General features: G+C 48.9%; 1 protein-coding gene across 1 annotated transcript in view; it reads left to right on the top strand.

The window, feature by feature from the left end:
- Gabbr2 (gamma-aminobutyric acid type B receptor subunit 2) overlaps positions 1 to 18,068 on the top strand; it is a 391,890-nt gene that overhangs the window by 200,589 nt on the left and 173,233 nt on the right. Inside the window, exons 5-6 of the mRNA XM_004645219.1 lie at positions 6,117 to 6,182; positions 12,108 to 12,308. Of these exons, the coding sequence (XP_004645276.1) occupies positions 6,117 to 6,182; positions 12,108 to 12,308 (267 nt within the window). The remainder of the gene's footprint in view (positions 1 to 6,116; positions 6,183 to 12,107; positions 12,309 to 18,068) is intronic.

Genomic DNA, 18,068 nt, shown 5'->3' with positions numbered 1-18,068 from the left:
ATTTTAAGATCCCCTCCCCTAATTACACCTACAACCTGCATTATCCTGCATAACACACTCAGTGGTTCTGGGTATTAGGGTGCAGGCATGGTAGGAAGCCGATGTACTGCCTACCACAGGAAGATGGCAACATAGTTCTTGCATGGACAGACCTCACCCTGGCATCCTGGGAAGATGCTAGTGAACTTTACCTTTCTCACCACCAGTAGCCAGAAAAAAATCCTGGTAGGAATTATCCCCTTCCCATAACCAGAGAGAAGAGTCCTGCCAGCAGTTGCTGCCCACCTCCACGACCACCAGGCCAGGAGCCCCCGCTGATCTCCAAGAACAGGCTTGCAAGGCAACCTGAAGGGACACAAACTTGCAGAATGGACATGGTCCCTTGTACCAGGGGGCCAGCTCTGCTCAGGGACACAGAGAAGAAAAAGTATTATTTTTATCTTAAGACAGATATATTATTGGAAAGCAAAATATACATGAATTTTCAAGATACACTAATAAACTTTAAAGAAATGCCATGCTTTGCCAGCAGGCTGCTGGGGGCTACTCCTTCTTGACACCCTTCCTGGAGTGTGAGTGTGTGTTTCCGGCTTCTGTGCCTTTAGGGATGCTTCTGGTGGTGGGGAGGGAAATGTCTAAGACTAATTTTTGTTAAATAAGGGAAAGTATTCACTCTGGGTGGAATCAGCCTACTGGAGCCAGGAGGACCATGAATAATACTCTAGGCAGACTCTCCAGGTCTAGCCCAGACAGCGTGGGGCAAGCCTGCCTGGCTGGTTTCTGCCACTTTGACCAGCCCCCATGCCTGGCTTCAGGCCACCTCCCAGCCCACATCATGCTGGCCTCTAGCAGCTCTGCTGCCTTCTGGCCCAGAGCACCTTGTCCTGTCTACAGCCTCATAGGTGGTTTGGTATGGTTTTCAGCAGCACAGTGGAGTATGAAGAGTGGGTCTGCAAGAAACCAGGATGCAGGAATATGGGCTAAGACATGTGCACAAGTGGTAGGAGACTCTAGGGAACCCAGGGGTCGGTGCTCAGGACAGCAGACCTGGAATTCATCAGGGGTCAGTGGGCCAAGCTACTCTTTCTGGTTTTCTAGCCTCCTGCTCTTGGAAATGCACAACAGCTGCTCCAGTGACTCAGGATCTCATGTGCCACTCACACCCTTTTGCTTAAAAATTGTGTGACTTTTCACCATGAGTTGAAGCTGCAGATTGGGGGCTGAGCCCAGACGGCTCAGGCTTGGTGGGGTTTGCTTTCTCAGTCTGGAAAGCAGTAGGCAGAGGTGAGCGGAAAAGGCCTAAAGCTTTAGGTCTACATGACCTGAGGTCAGGCCCAGTGCCACCATGTCCTACCTGTGTGACCAGGTGTTTTAGGTTGAGTCCCTGGAAGCAGAGCCTGGGGTTCTTGTGGAAGTGATCTGTGGGGGAGGAGATCATAGAGGAAAGGAGGGCAGCAGGTTAAGGCAGGAAGAAAACCCAGCCTGACCACCAGTGCTGTCTCGATTGAGAATTAGTTTCATTTGGCCTCACAGGGGTCTCTGGGGCATAAACCCTGGGATACTTCTAAAAGAAGTGGGTGAGCTGTCAGCAGTGCCCCTCACTGTAGCTTTAGCATGTGCCAGTGCTGGGGAAGTGGGTATCCAGTGAAGCCATGTGTTTACAGCACCTGGGAGAAGTGCTTAATTCTAGGAGTCTCTGTTTGTTCATGGAACTCCCCACAGTGGGCATAGAAATGGCACCTCTCAAGGTGGGGTCGTGTGTCTCTTAGCATGATGGCCAGGAAGGACCTTAGTGTTACTGTGTTCAGATTCCTTGCAACCTTGGGGTTACACAGCCTCTTTGAATTGGGTCATCCTTAAGTGTGTGTGTAGTGTGTGTGTGTGTGTGTGTGTGTGTGTGTGTGTGTAATGTCAGGTCTCTTTAGGCATCTTGGAGACAAAGAAGTCCTAGGCAACAGATGAGAGGAAGGGCTGATCAATGGCATAAGCACCTGCCTGGCAAGTGCAAGGTCCTGAGTTTGATCCTCAGTACAAAAACAAAAGAGAGAGAAAGAGGTCTGAAGGATTTGGGTGACCTTGGGCTCTTCTCCAGAGAAAACTCAGTGGCCTCATCTCAAACTTCTGCAGTTCGGGGCAGGGGGGGGGGAGGCTTAAGGTGGGACACACACACACACACATACACACACGGCTGTTTGCTTCCTGTTTAACCCTCCCTGTGGCACTGGCCTCATTTGGGTATAAACATAGACCACCCTACATAGTTTACAGTTCAGGAAGTTATCATTTGTACCACCACAGAGTCAACTCTTTCACTCTAGGCAGCCACTGAAGAGTGGACCCACTAAAGGTTCTACAGACCCTGCCCTCAGCCGGGCATCCCATCTCTAACTTCACAGCTCTCTTCTGAGACGCTCACCCTCAAGTATCCCTTAAATGGCCCCTTTGAACCTGGGAAGGTGAGCTTCTTCTCCTGACTGGAAATTGGAGGTCTTGACCAGAGGCAGGGCCCACTGCCAAACCCGAATTTCTCATTCTACTCTGAACTTTCAAGTTATGCAGCTCGGAGGAATATGATTCTGAACTTTTGTGAGGGCATGCATATCTGTGTGCAAATTGTTGATATTCTCCAAATCCCATCCCCATGCTCCTGACTGCTACTTAGATGCTGCTACAGAATGAAGAACCAGACATACTCATGTTTTTCATGCCCTTGAGGCACCACCTCAGGCCTAGGACATATTACACCTGTGAAATGCTGAAAACTCCATCTCCTCTCCCTGGGAGTGGCTCTTTCCCGCTGTTCCAGACTGGCCAGCATCATGATCCCTTCCATTTGCCCTCCAGAAGTAGAATGGGTGTGGACAGCTTCCTGCTTCATGTAGTACCTGGCTCCAGTAGGATCATTATCTGAGAGCCGGGGGCCTCAGAGTGAGAGCTCTGTGCCTGGGGTGCTATGCAGCCTTGGGGAGACCCTTTGGCCACTCTGGGAAGGAACTAACTAGATCAGTGATCTCTTGTCACAACCATACCTAACAGCCTGGGCACAAAGGAACAAGGGGTTCATATAGCCTGGTTGTCATGGCAATGGGATACTAAATGGCCCACAAGGGGCAGAGGTAGTTAGCTATCTGCCAGCAAGTGGTCATCTATGAAGAAGCAGGTCCTTTGGTCTACATGAAAAATTGACATGGTGAACTCAATGGGTGCCAGGCCCTAGGACTAGCAGGAGATGTGATCATTGCAGTAGCAGTAACACTGATAGTCACTGAGCAGCCTATGTGGTGCTCATGCTGCACATAGTGTCCAGTCACTGCATCCTGCAGGCTGTGAACACTCACCAATATGTGTATTGTGCCCTGTGCTGGGAGCTGTGTTCATACAGATGAAGCACAGTGCCTTCAGCACTGAGGAGTGGGGACAGAAAAATAAGTGGACTTATATCAGACTAGATAGGACTGCAGGGTGTCCCAGGCTCACAGAACAGGAAATGGCCACCAAGCACAGGAGAACAGAAAGCTAGCTTATCAGAGTAGAGGGCTGAACTGGGGCAGGAGAGGTGGGTAGCAGTGCAGAATGAGAGTTTAGAAAGAAGGGTGCTCTGGATGGATGAGCTTTCAGAAAGGCACAAAGTGGGACTATGAATAAATGAATGAATGAATGAATGAATGAATGAGTGAGTGAATGAGTGAATGAATGATTTTCAAGCATGTTTTGAGAAATATATCCTTACCGCCACAGAGAAGTAGTGAGAAACGTGGTGGAGAAGTGTGCATGAGGAAGTTGGTAAAGAATCTCAATGTTCTAAAGATTTCAGAATTTGAGCTTTGAGCCTCAGAAGCTCAAAGGATTTCCCTCAAAGCATGGAAGGATTTTCCACTGTCCTGTCTAGACCTTGGTATGGCCCATTCCTCCACTCTATGGAGCTCAGGGTGCATGGGGTACAATTAGAGATGGAGATCCAGCCATTCTGCAAGGAAGGAAGGAGAGTGGCTAAAGCCAGGTCAGTAGGGCTGGAGGGATGGGGCTGATTTGAGATCCAGTGAGCAGATGGAAGCAACAGGCTCTGGCTAGAGCTTGAATGGGGGAAGTAAGGAAGAGGAGTGAATCTAAGCAGATTCCCAATTCCAAGTAGGTGAGTGGAAAGCTGGTGGTACCATTCCTATAGAATGAGAACAGATCTGGGCTGAGGACAGAAGTTTGACAATCCACAGCACACACACAACAACTGTGGCCATGTCATGAGTGGGGCTATCCAGAGCATAATGAGAACCAAGAGCCAACAGCATGATAACAGCATTTGAGGAGGGACAGAAAGATCAGGAGTTGATGTGGAAGTATCTGAGAAGGTGTGACCAGGGAGCATGTCAGGGAATGTCATGGAAGCTAGTGGGAACCTAGTGGGATGGATGGATGGATGGATGGATCAATGGATGTATGGATGGATGGATAGACTGATGGATGAGTGGGTGGGTGGGTTTGTGAGTGGGTAGATAGATGGATGGATCGATCAATCGATGGGTGCATGGGTGGATGGGTAGATTGGTGGGTGGATGGGTGGATTGGTGGGTGGGTGGGTGGGTACATGGGTGAATAGACAGATGGATGGACAGCAGACAGATGGATGGATAATGTTAGCAGCAAGCAATGATAAAAGATTTCAGCCAACAAGCAGAAAGACCCTGGAGAGTGCCTGGGAGCCTGTCCATGAAACGGAAGCAGCTCAGAACTTTTTATAGCATTGCAGACGTGGTGATGACAGAGGCTTGCTTTCCTTCAACTGCTCTCTCAACGATCCTTTAAAGTCCTTTCAGAGAAAGTTTTTCCTCTTCTTTCCATTCTTGCTTGCAAACGGAGGATGATTTTAGAATGCAGCCTTTTTTATTCTGCTAAAGTACATGATGAGTAAAATGGCCTCCCAGTCAGCACTTTCCAATTTTGAAAGATGCTAAAAACTGATCTTTAAGGGCATGTTTCTCTTCTTCATGCATCAAAGGCCTGAGGTCTGCTAAAGGGGGTGAAGAACAGCAGGAAGGGAGCACCTCCCCCAAAGCTGGGCCTCGATACAGAGGCCAGGAGGCCGCTGTGTGGGAGCAGGTGTGGATCAGGGCCCAGCTCTGTGCCTGGAAACTGCCCAGTGTGGCCTGATTGTCTCTATAAAACAAACTGTATCCCAGTCCTCTAGAAGACAAGCAGGGGCCGATTGCCTGCCCAGGGGGAGAGCCTCAGGTAGGTGTTGGTAATTGCTTGTTGAACAAATGAAAGAGTTACAGGGACTGTTGTACAGTACTCACCTATTAACCACACTGAGATAATAAACATAATCTCTTTTATACAGCTTTCAAATATAAATTTTCCTTAAAATTTGTCCAGGGAAAGTTATAAAATACTAAGGTCCAGCTAGCTTTTTCTAGGCATTTGCTGTGTGCCAGGCACTGTGTTAAGCTCCTCACAAGGATCTTGAATCTTTACAGCATTCCATAAAGTAGGTGCTACTCTGATCCCACCTCTCGGTTGAGGAGATTAAGGCCAAGGTGAGAAAAGGAGACACCTGAGACCGCCCGAGCCTTGGTGGAGCTGAGATTTGGGCAATGCTTGAAGAGACTCTTACATGTGAAGCTCTGTAGACTCCACAAATGTCTTCAGAGAATGAATGTCAAGAAGACAGAAAAGTCTAGCACACTGGGAGAGGATGGACAGAGTCTTATCTCTGCTGCCAGCTATTTCCCTTGGAAGTGTCTTATCTCTCTTGGTCTCAGATTCCCTGTATGGAAAGTAAAGATTAGATGATATCTCAGTGCCCATTGGGGTTTGCTAATCACAGATGGAGGTGAGCAGGGGCAATTCCAGGGCCCTTTCAGCCCCCTCCAACCACTATGACCTCCAGTTGGTGCAGTTCTGCCCCAGCCTCCCCAATGCCAGACCAGGGAAGACAGCTGTGGAAACCAGGGCAGTCCTCAGAGAAGCAGAGTGGCTAGACAGGGTGAGGTTCTGTGCATCAAGGCCAAGTGGAACCTGTGGCTGGAAGTCAGGCCCAGAACTGTTCTCTTCCCCTGGGCTTGCATGCCAGGAAATGTGTGACATCACCCACCTTCACCTGCATGTCCTTCTGTCCACAGGGGAATGACGTGAGGATCATACTTGGCCAGTTTGACCAGAACATGGCAGCAAAAGTGTTCTGTTGTGTAAGTAACATGGGGTGTTGTTTGTGTCTGTGATTCACCAACCTTCTCCTCCCTGCCTGGTCCCACCATGTTTGGAGCCTGGGTTTTGGGGAATAGAGCCTTCCGCTTCTTGCTCCCTCTACTCAGAAAGCCACCCCAGGGAGTCAGAACGCAGTCTCCAAGGCCACAGTGACCACTGGTGAAGCACTGGTAGCCACTGCTAAACACACTTGGCCCCATAGTTTGCAGGCAGAGGGAGATGCCAGACACCAGCTGAGATGGAAGCCTTCGGTCTCCTCCCTGGCCTGTAAGTAGGATGCGGAGTCTGAAATTTAGGAGCTGTTAACTCTTCATTCTCTAACCCTGAGTCTTTCATAGTTATCTGTTGCATGATGTGACAAAATATATTTTTATTTCTCAAAACATACTTTTACTTATTTGGACAACCCTGAGAGGCAACTATCATTATCCCGTTTTATAAATGAGGAAACAGAGGCCCAGAGAAGCAAAGAAGTTTACCTTAGCCATGGTGTGGCAGAGCCAAGGCTCAGTCCTGGTCACCCAATTCTCAACCTACTCTAAACAATGAGCTTTTCTCCACGATCTTGTACATAGTAATAGACTAACAGCACTGACCTAGGAATGCAATCTGTTAATGTCTGCTGCTCTGTCTCCCCTCCTCCACCCAGGTCAGCAGAATGTCCAGCAGAGTGAGGCCCAGCACATGATCCATGGTGTACCCAATAGCCTCCTCTTACACTGACATCCTGGGTGTAGTCTCTAGGAGTGACATTTGTCACTTTGTGTAAATAACTTGGGTAAAGTTATAAATAGCCACAGTTATAGTCAAGACTTATAAGGGAATAAATTTAATCTGGGAAGCATAATTTATAGGATTGTCCTCTAATACCCACCCAAAGAGTCAAATGCAAAAGAGTGATCTGTCTACACACTAGAGACCCAAAGAATCCAGCCGAGGGCCTGGGTCCCCTGGCAATGCCCTCCGCGAGTCCCACTGGAGGCCGAGAGCCCACGACAATGTCTCCTGCAAGTCTCTATCAAGGATCTGTACTGGAAAGATGCAAAGAGCAGTGGTGAAAGCTAGAAAGTCTGCACCAGAGGGGATGAAGGATCTGTGCCAGCAGGCTGAGAGATCTACACTGGAGCTCAATGTAAGGAGCAGAGCTTCCTCAAACAGAACCAAAGACATCCTCAGCAATAGCGAGGTCCTGAGCTACTCCCATGATGAAAACAGCTCCTATCAGGAAAGTCAGCATGACACACTTCTCCAGGAGAATTAACAGCACACCACCTTCCCTTTCGGTTCTCCTTTTATGCTGTTGGCAATGATCCACCCCCAGAACCATGCTGATTCAGTTCAGCTGGGTGTTACAAGTTGGCCTTTAGTTAATCCACCACTGCCACCTTATCAAAATTGTAGAAGTCATGAACTATGTCAGATGGCTGAGCCAGGGTATGAAAAACCAGAATAGGCTAGAACATTTGATTAAATCCAAGAAGGTAAAATCTAATGATTCTAATTTAAGTTATCTTGGAACAAGTGGAGCTTCCTCCCTTTAAGATGGTGGCAGCAGAACTGGGGAATGGGCTCGCCATAATCCCCATTTTATCACTGCCCTCTGACTAAGGTCACCAGGTGAGTATAGCTGCCAGAGGACCAAGGTGACCTCAGACTTCAAGTGCACACCAGGGTGGAGTGTCCCTCTGCTCTCTGCTTAGGATGGCCTTGGGTGCCCCACCTCGCCCCTGGTGTCTCCTTCCAGGAGAGATGCAGGGGCTGAAAAGGACAGGAACCGGAACAAGCATGGCCAAGCTGAAGTTTCTGGAGGCTCTGGGTGGCCTCAGCACTCAGGAGTCAGCTGGCCCCAGGCTGAGTCCTGGCTCTGCCTCACAGCACTGGGTTGACACATTGTGTGCCTTCTCTGAGCCTCGTCTGTCAGCCAGCACAGTAATGCCTCAGCCCTCCAGAGCCGAGAGGAGGCTGAGTGCACAGACACCCTGGCCTGGTGCCCGAGCCCGCAAGCCCATGGCAGATGTCGGGCTCTTTTAGCATCTCAAGTGTGTGGAGGTGGCATGGAATGGTGATGGTTCTGACGGGCTCTGTGCACTGCCCAGCAGCACCTGATGACTTGGCAGGAACAGCACAAGGTCCTTCCAGATCTTATGCTGAGGAGGAGCATAAGCGCAGCTGAATGTACACAGAAAATGCAGATTTAAGGACTTTACCCCCAGGCCCTTAAAAGCTTAAGGGTGGCCCATTTTATTAAGAAAAATAGAACCAGAATTTGGAGAACATTTTGAGGAAGAAACTGGATTTTTCTCCCCCTGCATCCCCAGGCCTTAGACAGAGCCAGTGTCTGGTGGCAGCTGGTGTTAGCCAACTGGGGAAGACAAATAAGCCCAGGAAAAATAAATTAATAAGGGATCCACGAAGATGCCACCCCAGGCAAAGATGGGCATCTCCTTTTTGCAAGCCAAACCAATGTCCTACATGGCTGTGAGTTTACCTTGGCCTTATGCTGAAGTGGCTTCTGGTGGCTTTTGTGGCTATGAATTATCTAGCTGCCTTCCACACAATGTGGGAGCCCACCCCACCTCCCACCCTGCCATTGTAGAATCAGGCACTGTAAAGCGAGGCTGCTGTTAGAGTCTGCCAGTCCTTCACCAAGAGCCAAGTCCCCATGTCGGACCCTCAGCTGGGACTTGCTCCCAAGAGCACACAGTGCATCCAGTTAGGACAGAGGCCCTGAAGCAGAGGAGTCTGCTCAGTCTGTACCTGGGCCAATGCTGGAGTGGCAGAGGGAGGGACTGCTCAGAGCAGACACCCCAACAGCGCTTTTCTGTCCTTGTCATGGGCCACACAGAGACCATGGCTTTGCTGTCTAAATGCAGCATGTTGCTGTGTTCTTGAGATTGGAGCTGCCACCCAATGGGAGGGCAGATGCAAGCACATGCCAGGCTATTTATAGCCCTGTGCCAAAATGTTCATATTGGCTCTGGCACACAGTTGGTCTGGTCTCAATTTGCCCACACTCTGAGCCACATTCTAGTTTCAGTGCTACCAGCTGTGTGTCCTTGGGCAGGCCACTTTACATCTCTGGTCCCAGCTGCCTGAGCTAAGATGGAAGCAGTGATCTCTGTCCTATCAGCCTCATACAGTTGTGATTTTTAAGCAAAGCCACCAAAGGGGGGAGTCTTCCCCCAGCTTTGAACTGCTCTGTCAATGCAGAGTCGTCACTCCTCTTGCTGGATACCTTCCTCTTGTGTGGGAAGGGAGGAAGCAAAAGGAACCCAAATGAAATGAGGGATTTTGTTTTAAATATTCCCATCATGTGTGTAGTTCATGAGAACTAGAACAGTTGATGGGTCTGAAGACTGTGAACGTAGTATGCCCATCTGTAGGAAAGGCCCATCTGGTGGCCTTGGGGCAGATACATCTGTCTGCCTCCAGTGGGGAAAATGAAAATCAGGGTGACTGAAGAATCGGGGAGCCTGGCACCTTCACTGGCTCTGCGTGCTGCCATGACTTGAGCTCTTCTGTGCAGCAGGCACCCGGCTGAGCACAGGACATCTGGGACAGCACCACCTCCAGGATCCGCTAGCAGCAGAGGACACAGATGGGCTCCTCGGCGCAGAAACCCTAGCATAGCGATCCCAGCTCCTCCAGCCCAGGGGCCCCGGAGGGAGGCGCGATCTAAGTCTCGTTCCTCCAGGCCCAAGGAGCCTGTCACCGTCCACCCAGCACCCATGGGCTTTTGCTCTACCTGGCGCTGACAGGTGCCCTGCTTTCCCAGCCTACCACAGATTTAGAGCAGCAGAGTCAGAGTGAGGAGAGGGACTTGAGGACGGTGAGAAGGGGCAGCCCAGACCCGCAGATAGGAGGGGACAAAGAAGGCTGAGTGGTAGATCTGAAGCTGTGTGGGAACAGACGCGTGGGGACAGACTCATGGGGACAGCTGGCACCAGGGCCTTCTCCTAGCCCAGCAGCGCACTGTGCGTGGGCCTGTGATGGTGATGTGGATGGAACTATGGGGCTCTGAGAGGAGGAAGGGGCAGGAGGAACAACCGGAATGGCTCTGAACACGGTGGTGCAAGTACAACTGCTACGGTCTCATTTAACTCAAACCAGCCTAGAAAAGTAGGCCTGGGGCTGCATGATAGGGACCCAGCTGGCAGGTAGCAGAGCACCTAGGGCTGCCCAGCTGGCTTCTTTGTCTTTTTCTGTTTTTTTTATTCTAAGGAGGTCAGAAGTTACATTAGCAAAAGTTTCACCTCATTGAAGTTGATCAGTGTGTTGCCATTCGTGTGGGCTCAGGGCCTATCTGTGGTCTGGACAGTGTGTGTGAGCACCCACAAGTGGGGCAGCCACAGTAGCAGGGCCAGCTTCCTACACCTGCCCCATGGCCCTGGTCCTCAGTGAGTGACAGAAACCTGCTTTTACCTCTGAGCAGAGGCCTCAGTGCCATCACTCTGTACCTGCCTGCCCGTACATGGCTTCCCTCCTTGAAGCCCTGAGACTAAGAAAGTGGCCCACATGTGTTTTGCTTTTCCAAGAACAGAGAGGGCTTCATTCCTACGACTTACTGGTTGAGTTCAGGCAAATTCCTCAGGGCCTGGGCCCAGGTTCTTCCTGTGGAAGGCAGAGGTGTACACGTAGCTCACGGCGCTTTGTGAGAATGAAATAACACATACACAGCCATGCATGTATAGAGGCTTTGGACACGTAGGGCCCCTGGGGGCACAGGCAGGAGCTGCTGCTGATCGAATGGTCCGGTGTCGCTGGGATTTTCCTTCTGTCTGAACAGCCCATCCCCACTCAGGGTCTGGCATTAACTGCTCTTTTAAACAAAAATTTCTGTGGACTAAATACCACTCATTACCAGGTATCCCGGGAGCAAATTCTCTAAGTATCTGAGCCCTTGCTTGCTTTTTGTTCAATGGAAATTTTATGAAAGTAATTGAAATATGAAAATTCAGGGTAACATTATAATGTAGTCACTGGAAAAATGATTATAATCTGAGGTTGCATTATGAGAAGTACAGTGTTTAAAGTGAGGAAGGTGATGGTCCCCTTTTGTGAGAGAAGCCTAGAGAGGAGGGAGTGTGGTCACTGCCTTGAGGGAGTTGAAGGACTTTTTTACTACACTGTGAGCCTAAGCTAAGGCTCAAACCTTCTAACCCACCCTCAGGGAAGAGGCTCTGCGCTGCAGGGGGCCTTTCTCAGGCAAAAGAGTTTGAGCAGACACCTCCTGGGACATGGGATGATCTTAGGCACCGCAGCAGCTTTTCTGTAACAGAAGGAAGCAGGCAGGGCTCCAGCTTTGCAGCCTAAGTGAGAGGCCAGAGCCACTTGAGCCACACATAGCACCTGCTCGGCTCCCCACAATGCCCTCTGGCCTCTCACCACTGGCCCTGCTCTGTGCCAAGGGATGCCCTAGTGGGACATAAATTGTTCCCATCATGTCCTTCAACAGCCAAGGAGTCTCTAGGGAGGCACTGAAGGGCTTCTCTGCTCCAGGTTAAACCAAGTCTGGCCCTTCAGGGGACACTGGCATCTCCGCCCACCCACAAGTTCTCTGGTCACCATTGGACCTTTGCACTGCTGATGGGAACCTGGTGTTTCCCCAAAGAGCTGTTATCCTTATTTGTAATAAAAGCTTCATTAATAATCTTATTGTCCTTCTCTCTTGGGCCTCCAGGATGCTCCTGGTGAGTGTGCAGCTTATTTACATACACTGAATTTCATTCCTTTGGTCTCCTGTCTCCCCCCTCTAGGGACCTAAGGTAGTTTATGAACAATCTGTGTAATAAAATAGCAGCAAAGACACTGCTCCTTGGAGAAGGCAGCTCATCGATGCCTGGTCCTGCAGGATGGTGCACGCCAAGCCCGTGTTCAGTGCTCACCACACCTTTCCTCTTTTGCAGGCCTTCGAGGAGAACATGTTCGGCAGCAAATACCAGTGGATCATCCCTGGCTGGTACGAGCCCTCCTGGTGGGAGCAGGTGCGCACCGAGGCCAACTCCTCCCGATGCCTGCGGAAGAACCTGCTGGCGGCCATGGAGGGCTACATCGGTGTGGACTTCGAGCCGCTGAGCTCCAAACAGATTAAGACCATCTCGGGGAAGGTCGGTGTCTTGTGCGCCTGTGTTAGCCCCAGCCTCAACCTCTCTGATCACCTTTTCTGAGGATGTAGGCAAAAGATGCACAGACAGATATTGTCCTGGAAGTTGCTGTGTGACTCTGAACAAATCCCTTGACATCTCCGAGCCTCAGGAACCTGTAAGATAGGGACAGGTGGCCCTCTAGTGTGTGTCCCTATGGAGACCAGTGAGACTGAAATGAAATGAGGATGCACCCAGGCAGAGCTGGTATGTTAGTTACTTTTCTCTCATTGCTAAAACAAAATATCTGAAATCTGAAGTTAAAAAGGAAAAGGTTTATTTAGCTCCAGGTTAAAACAAATCTGGCCCTTTATTTAGCTCCAAGGTTGTAAAGGTATTAGTCTGTGCTGGCTGCCTCCAAGGCAGGGTGACACATGGCAGAGGGGCAATAGCCCATGGTGGCAGAAGACAGCAAGAGCAAAAAGAAGGGGTTGGGGTGAGAAGCAGCCTCTTCCTGCCCTGTCACATCCAGACTCCTGGGATCAGGGCAGTGCCAGCCGGTCAGTGGACTGCTCCAGAAATCATGCAGCCTCAGGCCCACACTGCACCATGAATCAATCACACACTCTAGATTCAGCTACCTTGAACAAAGCCCCATCTAAAACTGTATGTGGCTTTAGGGGGTCGTCTAGACACTAACCATGACAGCTGGGGTCCTGACTTTTGTGCCACCAGCCACAGGGTACTTGAGCTTCTGCCAGGGACCTGGAATGTCATCCTCAGACCTGGACTGTCACCTCGGTCTGTGATGCCTCAGTCTCATGCATGGTGCTGCCCCAGAGGTGAGGGAAGGCCTCTCGAGCTGACCTTGGAAAACGTGCTGCTAGTCAGCCACACTGGTCCCAAGCCCACAGCTAAGTGGCCTGGGCCTTGGGTTCCCGGCCTCTGCCCCCGTGTGCTGTCTCAGAGGTTAGATGGCATGGGATTAATAGCATATTATGCAGCAAGCATGGTACTGACACCTTGTGTTCTCACAGCAGTCAAGGTTTGTATCCTCAGAGCTTCCATGCCTTCCAGGGGTGTCACTAGCCCTGATCTGTTTGTCCTGTAGGGCTGTGCATGTATAAGTGGCACGTGACAGCATTTCAGAAGTACACGATTCCACCCAGGACACAGATATTTCAAACTCAAGGGACAATGGCCCTGCTGAAGGTGGTGACATCTGGTCTCACCTCTGACCCCCAGCTAAACACCATCCAGTGGGCATGTGATTCTTTCTCCTCCTTAGAGAGTTAAATTCTCCACCCAGCCCTAGCCCTAGGGTTCTTATGTATCCTATTTGATTTAAGGAAAAGGTTTCATAATAAAGTACACACACACACACACACACACACACACACACACGGAGAGAGACATGCATACATTTATTCATTATTTAATCTCAAATCAGAGCCAACTCTACACAAATAATTTATTGATTTGTCAAAAAATGGCAAATAATTAGGACACATTTTGTAAACAACTCCTTAGATCATTTTGGCACCTGGTTAGAAAATACTGAAAAAGAACCAATTTCATACCAAAATCAATGCATATATAAAATTTTTGAGGTGTTAAATAATGAGAAGAAATGACTCATTTTATTTTGGTAAATGTTATTTTTAATGGTGTCACAGTTTCAATATAACTTGGGTCCTAGAGTACCCCATATTTTAAGCTGAAAATAACATAAAATTTGAGGAAACTACAAAAACTAAGGGAAACAATCCATAAAGGCAGACAGTATAACAATTAAACTGACAGACTGAGGAAAATGAAAGATCTAAATGGCTCATGGAAAGCTAAGTGGAGATGGAACCCTGAGACACCCTGGAGAACTTTTTGGAGTATCCTTCCCCAGGGGCAGGTTCCTTATCCCATGCAGGAGCCACACAGTGTACAGCGGGACACAAAGACGCTCCTCAGGAAGAGCGCCGTTCATGGTAACTTCGGGAGGAAACACTCTGACATTTGTACCAGTGTCACCGGGATCACTGAATTTCATTCCTTAATATTTTTACTTGGGGCTGGCCTCTCCCCAGTCACTGTCCCATGTGTGGGACACCTTGAGGCCATTCACTGTACCCCACATTTGTGAGTGTTCTGGTTACTATTCTCATTGCTGAGATAAAATACCCAACTCCTGAAGTTAAAGGAGAGGAGTTTTTTTTTTTTTTGGCTCAGTTTGTAGAGGTTTCTGCCCATAGTTGTCTGGCTCCAAGGCAGGATGGCACAGTAGGCGGGCACTGCTGAGGAGACACAGTTCATGGCAGCAGAAGACAGTAAGCAGCAAGGGACAAGTAACAGCGACCCTCTCTCTGTCCCCTATATCTTATCCAGACTACCCACCCATAAGGCAGGTGTGGGGCAGCCTTGATCCCAGCAGGAGAGCCTGGGGATGGTCCCTTGGAGCCTGCACAAGGAGCCAGCCCTGCTGATGCCTGGACCTTGGGCCTCTGGTCTCTACAACTGGGAAAAATGTTTCTGTTGTTTCAAACTGTTTCTCCAGTTGGTGGAATTTGTTTGAAGCCCCCTGGCCTAACTGCCTCACCAAGCAGGTCAGAGGCAAGTCCAGCCTGTGCCCTCTCCATCTGCAGGCTGGGCCGGCTGGGGAGGCTCCCAGATCAGCTTTCTGTGCTGCCCTCCTATCAGTCAGGATCCCCTGGCTCTGGAGATTCAGAGATCGGGTTCCATCCTGTGTCATGCCCACTCACGCATGGCCTCTGAGCCATGCCCCCTCCACGGGCATCATTTCCTCTACTACAAGTGGGAGCTTTAGACCAACTGGCTCTGGGACTCACCAGTGTGGGCCATGATGCAGCAGGAGAAGACCATGACTCCTTCCAGAAGTGCAGGCTCAGGGCTTTCCAAAGAAGTGTCCAGCACTGGGACACTGAGGACCTTCTGACTATCCCCAGCATACTCACAGCCCATCTTCCAAGCCTCAAGGAAGTACCCCTGGACTCGCTCCAAGGTCTGCTCTTTCTTCTCCCTGAGGTTCCCCCACGCTGCTTCACTCCTGCAAAGTAACTGTTGATGTTGGGGACTTCAGGTGTCAGTGCTCATCTTTCAGAATCCTGTTCTGTGTGTTCCCATCGTGAGCATCTACAGTTCAGCCTGATTTCTCAGTGACATCTGCTCTCTGGTAAGGATACTCTTTCCCTATTTCGGTGTTCCACTGCACCAGATGGAGCTGTCATAGAATCTTGGAACCAGTGGAGACCTCAGAGATGGCCCATCCCCCAGCAAAGTTTCAGGCTCATTCTCTGGAGATGTTGCTGGCTAGAAACATCACACCCCTGACCAGTTTTCCAGAAGACTCACAAACCCAGCAAGCCCTCAGCCTGGGGCCCAGGGCCTGCAAATGCTGCCCATCTGTGCCTGTGGTGTGAGTCCCATGCCCGAGGACTGGGGGCTTCTAGGCAGTTCTGGGTGTGAGGGGGAGAAGGCACATGGCCTTTTATGCAGGGAACCCAGCTTCATGGCACTGACAGTTCCTGTGTCCTCAATGCTTACTTCCTAGGTAGCTAGGGAGGGACACAGGCTCAGGAGGAAGGGTTTGGTGGCCTGAAGAGGACCCACTGGCTGGATCTGAGTCTTCAGTCTAGCGCTTCCCAGCTGACTCGCAGATGGCTAATAGTCTACACCAGCGTTTGTACGTAGCTCTCAGTCACACAGCTCCGATTTTTAACTGGGTGCATTGCCATGCTGAAAATGCCTATTTCCCAGCCTCCTGTGCTATGGCTAGGATTCTAATGATGGCCAGTGGCCTATAAATCACAATACAATATGGAACTTCTAGAAAGGTTCCTTTAAAGGGATATCTATTCTTTCTCTTCTTTGTCTTGTGTTAGATGGAATGGAGGTAAGATTTCTGAAGTTCCAGGAGCCATGTTGGATCATGAGTTGATCATGAAAGGGAAACTTCAGTCCATGCTGTGGAACACAGCAGTAGGAGTTCAGGGCTCTATTTATACCAGGAGGCTGCCATCGCAGCTCTGCACTGCCTCCTGTTGGAAGTCTTTTCCGTAAGAAAGAAATAAACTCATCTGCATCACTGACGGCTTGTTTCACGTTATAGGCAGATGAACCCAAGAGCAATACAGTGAATGGGAGCAAGGCTTTTAACTTTTCTGTATTTTTCTCATCTGTAAGATGGGGATAAGGGTGTCTCTCATAGAATTATAAGTATTACATGAGATAATATACTAGGGAGTATTTAACGAGTGCCACACACACAGTAGAGGCTCAATAAACAGGATAGCGGGCTGGCCAGATAGCTCAGTGGACTAAAGCAACAGCTTAGGAAAGCGCAGGGGATCGGGGTTCAATCCCCCTGTCGTACAGGCCCCGCCCCTGAGACATGCTGAGACAGCAACTGAGACTGGGCGTGGTGACATGAGCCTGTAATCCCAGGACTTGGGAGGCTGAAAAACAGGAGAATCACTACAAGTCTGATCTGTGCAGTGAGACCCTGTAGGCCCTGTGCTAAACACATGAAAATAAAATAAATAAATAAGCAAACAAACAAACAGGATAGCAGTCTATCCTGAGGATGGGAGAAAAGAGTAGTAAAGTAGAGAATCTATGGCCCAAGGCCTGTGAGGTGATAAGCAGCAAAAGGGGTTAGGATGACTTGATTGTGTTTTTATTTTATTATTATATGTTTTCAATATATAATAAACACATGCATTGTGGGGAATTGGTACAGACACACATCCCATCTTTCTCTTCCCCTCCCTCCCTCCTGCCTCAACCACCCTCAGATCCCCTTCCCATTTCTACAAGTTCTATTCCCCTGCTTCCTATTATCTTTTATTTTTCTCTTTATATTACTAATACTTTGGGCTTCTCATGGAAGAGAAACCATGTGATTTTTAACCGTCTGCATCTGATTTATTTTATATAACATCATGGTCTCATGGTATATCATTTTCCTACAAATGACTGAAATGCTTCCTTTTTTCAATTTTTATTAGTACGTATTTGCAGTACTTAGGATTATGGTCCCCATGGGGAGTTTATATGCATAGATCTAGATGTGTCTGTGATCCTCTCCCCTCTCTTCCTGCTCCTTCCAACTCTTGGTTCCCATTTTAAAAAGACCTACCCCCTATTTCCTATTATCGGTCTTTTGTTTTGCTCTTTATTTATATTTTGGATTTCTCATATAAGAGAAATCAAGAGATGTAATCTTGTGCATCTGATTTATTACACTTAAAATTGTAATATCAAGGTGCATCCATTTTCCTACAAAGGACTCAGGTTTATTCTTCTTTATGGTAAAATAGTACTCCATTGTGTACAAATACTACACTTATCCATTCTTCTTTTGAGGAACATAGTTTGCTTCCAAGGCTTAGCTGTTACAAGTTGTGCTGTATCACTATAGTTAGGATGTCTTTAACTCTTTCAGGAAGATGCCATGGAAGGAGAATTATCTGGGTCAAATAGAATTTCCAATTCTAGTTTTTTGAAGAATTTCCAAGTGGAACTGTACTACTTTACACTCCCATGAACAGTGTTGGAGAGTTCCTTTTTTCCTGCAGTCTCATCAGCATTTGTTATGTGATTTCTTGATGATAGCCATTCTTTCTGGAGTAAGATGGAATTTCAGTGTCGTTTTAATTTGCATTTCTATAATGGCCAGAGCTGTTGAACATCTCTGCATTGTATTCTTCTGAGAAGTTTCTGTTTATTTTAGTTGCCTATTTTTTATTTGGCCTATTGTTTGGGAGAGGTCTA

The sequence above is a fragment of the Octodon degus genome, unplaced genomic scaffold, assembly GCF_000260255.1.
Source record: "Octodon degus isolate 3935 unplaced genomic scaffold, OctDeg1.0 scaffold00221, whole genome shotgun sequence".
NCBI lineage: Eukaryota > Metazoa > Chordata > Mammalia > Rodentia > Octodontidae > Octodon > Octodon degus.
The sequence above is the reverse complement of the archived record's forward strand: the minus strand, read 5'-3'. Positions and strand labels throughout refer to the sequence as shown.